This window comes from Phaethon lepturus, unplaced genomic scaffold (genome assembly GCF_000687285.1).
Source record: "Phaethon lepturus isolate BGI_N335 unplaced genomic scaffold, ASM68728v1 scaffold17826, whole genome shotgun sequence".
NCBI lineage: Eukaryota > Metazoa > Chordata > Aves > Phaethontiformes > Phaethontidae > Phaethon > Phaethon lepturus.
In genome coordinates, this window is record NW_010544328.1 from 42,844 (window position 1) to 49,612 (window position 6,769).

At 49.2% G+C, this 6,769-nt stretch overlaps 1 protein-coding gene across 2 annotated transcripts in view; it reads right to left on the reverse strand.

Moving 5' to 3' along the window:
- Positions 1-339: 339 nt before the first annotated feature.
- Positions 340-6,769, reverse strand: part of VANGL1 (VANGL planar cell polarity protein 1) — a 31,270-nt gene continuing 24,840 nt past the window's right edge. Inside the window, exons 5-8 of one of the 2 annotated variants that reach the window (XM_010288656.1) lie at positions 5,976-5,994; positions 4,099-4,225; positions 1,859-2,093; positions 340-600 (exon numbers count right to left, since the gene is read on the reverse strand). In XM_010288656.1, the coding sequence (XP_010286958.1) occupies positions 340-600; positions 1,859-2,093; positions 4,099-4,225; positions 5,976-5,994 (642 nt within the window). Of the gene's footprint in view, positions 601-1,858; positions 2,094-4,098; positions 4,232-5,975; positions 5,995-6,769 lie in introns of both variants that reach the window. The other variant, XM_010288655.1, reaches the window with a different exon arrangement.

Sequence of the window (6,769 nt, forward strand, 5' to 3'; positions counted from 1 at the left end):
GCATAAGGCAGCGCTCCAACAAAAATACCGACGTTGCAATCGTGCGGAGAAAGAGAGAGCACGAGATTTACAGTATGCATGGAAACGGGGAGAAAGAAAAAAAATCTGTTCTGTCTCCAAGGCTGAGCTAACCGAGCCAAGTCACCCTGTCGCCTCTTAAGATATTCCTTTCTAGATAAGATATCTGAACTCCCCCCTCCCCTTTCCAAATAAAGTGCAGATGGTCAAATATTACTGGTCCATCATCTGCCAGTTTCAGTCAGCATTGGGGAAATTAAACCCAAAAGCACAATATTGAACTAAAAAAAAAATCCCCAAACAACCCACCCTCAAAATCCCTTAGACTGAAGTCTCAGACTGTAAGCGGAGGACAAATTTATGAGATTTAGGGTCTATGAACTCTTCCGAGAGTTTGATGAAGGGGATTTTCTTCACATTAACAACAAGGCTGAAGTCCAAGCACTTGAGAACAAAAACAATGCCGTCTTGTAACCCGCTTGTGACCGCTTCCTCGCTGACAAGCGTCCACTGCTTGGAGAACCAGCGATCCCTGTCGTACTGGAGGGTTGGGCCCGGGTTGAGGTAACGCTCCAGGAATGCCTGCCGAGAGAGGGACACGCGCTCGCACCAGCCCTGCAACTTGCTCTGCGTCACTGCTCTCTTCCCATCCCCAGCTACAGCTCCGCGAGCACGGGCTTGCCATGCTGCAAATGGTTGTGGCTTGCACACTTCAGGAGACATCCTCTCCCCAGTCCCTCCCAGCTTTTCAGGCCCCAGGAACAGACAAAACCACCACGAGATCCTCTATCAGTCCAGCCCAGCAAGCTAGCAAAAGTTATAGCCCTGACTTCTGCTGTCAGCACTGCCATCCAGCAGCAGTTCAGCAGAGTAGAGGTCATTTCTGCCCTACCAGCCCCATAACCCATCCCAAAATTGCAGTCCCAGACAGGCTGATGGGATAGCTGGTCTTCCCTTCCTCAGGCCAAGCTAAGGCAGAAAGTTTTGCAGCCTGACTGAGGCTGCAAAACAGAAAGCAGAACAGGGAATGCCGTTTGACATTGCTTGTGTTTTAAAGTCTCCTTTGCAATCTAAATGGCAGCAGAAGTCCCCCTTGCATACCTGGGTGAGGTCCCAGGTGGATCCCAGCAAGAGGGTGCTAAGCCCCATCTCTTGACAGCATTTCTGCTCTTACTGTAGAAAGTCCTAGGTAAATGCCCAGGAATAAATTCTCACATTTCTAATCCTTCTCTAGGATTGCAGGGTGTTCTTACAGGGGAAGGTGGAGAGTGGGAGGGGTATTGTGTGACCTGTTTCCCTCAACATTCAGTCCCTCCCCGTGTCTGCAAGTTAACAGTCACAGTCAGGGTGTGAAGCAGTAAACTGACATTTGACCAAGCCACCATTAGAAACACTGTCAGACAGGCAGGGATTTAGAAGGCGGTAATTCGAAGCAGTCAAAAAATGCAGCACTGCAGAGGGGACAAAAAAAACCCCAAACCACCAAAGGCCCTTTGCAGGTTGCCACCTGCATCATGCTGCTACCATGAGCCAACTGGGAGAACACCCCATGACTCAAGGCCACCATCTCAGACACTTCTTTGGTACTGCGTTTGCTGAACTGGATATAAGAACAATTATCTCATAGGGACTTTCAGATGAAGAGAGCTAGATGATGCTGTAGAGGAAACATTACTTCCCTTTAAGACCTGATGCAAACTACAACACAGGGATCATATCACAGGCAGCAAATATGAAAAGCTCCACTGACCTCCCCTGACAATTTTCTGTTCTGCGTGCACACATAGATGTGCCATCCCTTTCTCCCTCCCTCCTGCACCAACGTTAGAGAAAGCATTACCTTTGGTGTCATGTTGTTGGTGATGCAGAAGGACAAGTGTTGCAAGATGCTCTCCATGCTGTGGTACTGTTGCTGGCGGGTGGTGCGAAGGTACTTTTGCAGAGCTCTTGCCATGGAGGGGAAGATTGCCTGGGCTGCTTCTCGAGGGTCCATCATCTCTCCTGGAGCTTTCTGTTGTTCCTCTGCCTGGAGACGTTTGATGTGAGTGAAAGCCTCCTCTACAGCAACCACAAGCCTGCAGAAGGAAAATCAGGACAGTGAGAGTCACAACAAGAGGTAGGATGGGTCTGTGGTTAAGGCAGAACCTGGGAGTCAGGATTTACAAGCTCCTATTCCCATCTCTGCCACTGATTCAGTGCCTGCCATCAGACAATTTACATAAAATCTCTGCTGACAGTCTGAGGGTAGACGGCAGCTTTTCTTTTCCTTGCCCAAGCCATTCAGCAACTGAGGGTCATAAACCAGGATTAAGACTTTAAAAGCCTGAGTGTCATACTTGGTTCTGCCAACAGAGCATAAACATCAGCTACATGACTTAAACAAGACACAGCTGCCCTGATGTTTAATGCATGTCTTTGTAAACAACAGTTCCAGCATACAGCACCGAAGCGCAATGACAGGCGAGCTGTCAGGATTGGGCTGGCTATAAACTAGCATGGCCCAGGACCCAGACTGCTCCGTGACTCTGTGCTCACGAGCTGCAGTCTGCTCCAATTTACACCAACTGGGTACAGACCTTGTGCTGCTGGATGATTGCTCTGCACCCCTCCACTGAACAATGACAGGACTCCCATCTTCACTCCTAACACTGCAGCTAGAGACATCCTCTGCAAACCATTCCCGTGTTGGCACAGGTGAGCAAACACCAAGCCCACACCATAAAAAGGCAAACAGATGCCCTACGACACTTCCAAGTTAGCCCAGTACTAAGTAACAAGTGAGGGGCTACACTGCAGTTAGTGAGGAAAAAAGCAGCTATAATGGTAGAGCCACACAACAAGACTCTTTTGCCCTTCCAGACAGGACTTGCTTCACACTAGATTTCCGCTCATGTCACCATGCTGCCCTCCATACCCAAAGCGCCTTAAAGCCAGGGGAAGCTGCCTCATGACAAGCAGAGGTATAGCATACTGCATTCAGACTAAGAGGAATAGCACAAGAAGCCCTGACCCCTGCCCCTTTTGTTTAATATGACTTGGGGGGTGGAAATCAGTTTCTAATCTCATGTCTTTTTGTTGCAGCTCTGACCTTCCTCCTTTGAAACATCTGGCCTGATCTTCTAGTGACTGATGGTTTTCCTCTCAGTAAGCAGCTGTTCTAACCAAACTTGGCAAGCAAGGGAGATGTGCCCGAGTTAGGATGCTACACTGCACGGAAAGGAAAGTTTAAGTTCCTATTGCTCTGAGGCTGGAAGAGAGCCCAAAAGACAGCAGTTATGGAGCACAGGTCAGACCAAAGCAGGCTATGGAGGGACACTGTGCCAGCACTTTCCCAATGAAATATAAACTGCCAAAACAAAACACAAAACAAGCCAGCTCCTTCCAGTTACGGCACATTCCTTGCAAGCACAGCTCAGTTCAGGGGTGCCTGTCCATAAGCAACTTGCCTCAAACTGTTAGGTATGTTAACTGCAAACTGTAATTAGGCTCCAGAGCAGAGGCGCTATCTCGGGTCACCTCAACAAAGCATCAACTCTGCAGCCCAAGTGTGCCTGGCAGAAAACATACCTATGCTCCAAAATAAAATGCAACTGCTTCTGGTCACGTCTTTCGTCCTCAACTCATTGAAAAGGCCAGTCAAACTGCTCCTTTTAATTGACTGCAAACACAAATATTCTCCTTGCCCATGAACAGGCAACACCGAGGGCTCCACCAATCCTGTCCCTGGATTACTTGAGCTGAGATGACAAGCCTGGGCATGGGGGAAATAATGGGATTTCCTACAGCAACCGACTATAGATTTGTCAAGCGCTGGACTGTTCCCTAATCTGTGACATTGCATTAGCTTATCTGGCATAATATACATGAGCTCTGCTTTATGCATGTTCTTCAGATAATTCCAGTTGCAAGCTGTCGCCGTTCCTTGTGCATCTGGGTTTCATACGCTTCTTCACTGTGACAGATTTACAGCCAACCCCCAGCCCTTAATCACAGGTCCCCCCATCTCGTCAGGCTCCGCGAGCCCCACGTGACTGAGCCCCACAGCACTGAGCAGCAGCACGCGGGAATGGATGGCTCTACCTTGCACGGCGTTTTTTCACTCGGCGCTCGTGGTCGGCCTCTTCGTAGTAGAGCTCGTTGTGACTGGAGTCCCTGCGACGGGCCGCGGCTGCGATCATGGCACGGGACTGTCCCGAAGCATTGTTACCTGGGCCTTTGGGAGGCGAGGGCAAGCAAAAAGGAGATGAGAAAGGTGGTGTTACTGCCACAGGATGGGGGCTGGGACAGACCCGCACACCACAGGATCTGTCACAAGGGCTCTGTGGCTCCAGCCTTCGCAGCCGAGGCTGTAAACCGTTCCCCGATCCTCAGGAGCTCTGACAGAAACCCCGCTAGACGGCACAGGCTTGGAGAGGGGGCTTTGGCTTGTGGATGAGGGAAGTTAGTTGGGATGAAGGGTCTTGCGCAACGTACACAAAGGCAGAGGTGAGGTGCACATGCCAAGGATGCAACTTACCACCCATTATATATGTTTTCAGTTTGAAGGCAAGGGCAGCTGGAACACACCAGATTTCAGCAACAAGACAGTGTGAGAGCACCAAGAAGTGGGGAGTTGCAAAGAGGAGAAAGACAAACACAAGAATATCAAGAGACACGGAGATGAATGAATGAAAGCCAAACTCCAGACAATCACACGCAGGGAGGAAAGACAGGATGCAGAGGCAGCAGGGTCACCTTTAGACAAAGCATAGTGTTTTCCAGAAGGGCAGATGCTATCAGAGCAGCGGTCCTGCAATAAGGTAGGCTGAGGTCTGTATGTATAGTAGCTTCTCATAGCACTCTAAGCAGCACCTGCCATTACAGCTTCTGTGCTGTTAACAGACCCTACACAGCTACAGGAACAGGGAAGGTGCAATCTGCTCTGTAACACCCGGTCAAGTGACAGAGCTGTCTCCTACAGGACCTTAACTAGTGACCTTAAAATACAGCAGCAGGTTCTGCAGCTTCCCCATGAAGCTCACAGCTCTGGCTGTTTGGGCAGAGAGAGGAAAAAATGTTGCCCCAGAAGAGTCTACCAACCCTTCTACCTAGATAGAGGACAGAGGTGGGTCTACCCAGAGGGAAAAAAGGAGAAGTCTAGGACTGCCTCCAAACCACCAAGAGCTGCTTTTCTGACTAACTGCTCTGAAAGCCCACACTCTCAACTGGCAGCGGTTAAGGCTAATCAATTGCACAGACATGCTTAAAATTGTTCTGCTCATGCAAGGGCAACTTTTTAATTTTTTCCTAAAAAGCACAAACCAGATTCCAAGACAGAAACCTGAAGCTCAGCAGTGGGAAGGACCAGCACTCACACAGCTTAAGAGTCTAAACACTTCAGACTTTGTTTTGACAGTCCTGAAATGGAGGGTATGACTCAAGGGAGATACTAGCTCCCAAATTTGGGTTGGAACTGTAATTTGCCTCATTGACTATGCCTGGTAATGAAAATCCTGGTTTTGAAGGTGAGCCTCCCCACTCCGAATAAGAGAGATTACAGCGAGATGTTTTTCCTTCCTGGCTGCCCCCCCATATCAAATAAAGAGGTGCCAACAAATTAGGCTGCCTTAATAGCATTACTGTCTTTTCACATGGAGGGTGTAAGAGACAGTCAGGATGCCAAGGCAAGCTGCAGCCAGAACTATACTCTGCTTTGTGAAATGGATGTGAATCTTCTTAAGGACATGCCTCTAAGCCTGAGATTTCCATGTCCACAAAGGCAGCAGCATTGCACAAGGAACAGCCCAGGGAACCCGTACTGCCCCAGAAGGGAAGACACAAGTTTTCAGGCCCTGGCAGGCTCATGAGCTTGACACTTGGAAATGCCTGCCAGCCACATCTGGAGCTTGCTTCTGGATCCTTCTCTTCCAACAAAATTTCATGAGCTAGCTGCTCCTAAGCTACTAACGCTACCAGACCAGCAGTTTTTCCTCCAAGCTTGGGAGTCCCAATGTCCCAGCAGGTGCTGCAGGAACAGAGACCCTGCCACCTCCTGAAGAGATGCTGCAGTGCAGGAGAAGACAATCCAGCCAGTAACCAGAATGGCATGTCCTGCAGGCAGCCTGGTGGTCTGTTGGGTTTGAATGGTGTGCAGACACCTGTGGGATCAGGAAGCCCTCACTTTCCACACACCAGGCCTCATTGAGAGCGAGCAGCTGGAATGAAAGATTTCAGCTCCAGAAACATGAAGAGCAAGCCTGTTTGCTTCTCCTTCTCCCACTCAATTCATTCTCTCCCACCCAAGAGCTTCTTCACTCCAGGCAGCAGGACACACACAACGACCAAGCCTGCCCCTCTCCCTCCTTCCTGCTTCCCTTCACTCCTCTTCTGTGAGGATGGGGACATCTCACTGTAAGGATCTAAACCTGCAATTAATTTTATGGACTCTGAGTGCTGCATCAGGTTTGGGGAAACGTTTAGAGTTAAGGTCTTTGAAACTTCTCAAGTCATCAAAATTGAAGAGGGAGCATAAGGCACTGAAACTTTGTTGAAGGCAAAACAATCCTGTCTCATGTTTTTCCATGTGACAGATAGTCTTATTATTTCTTGTCACCACATCCTGCACACAGAACCACCTTGCCCAGTTAAGTCCCTTCAGTTCCTTCTCCCTTCCAGCTCTCAAACCTTTTCAATACTAACCTATTCATGGGCAGGATGTACCTTACCACATCTTGTCACAGGACTTCAGCCATCCTTCACCATAAAAGCTTCC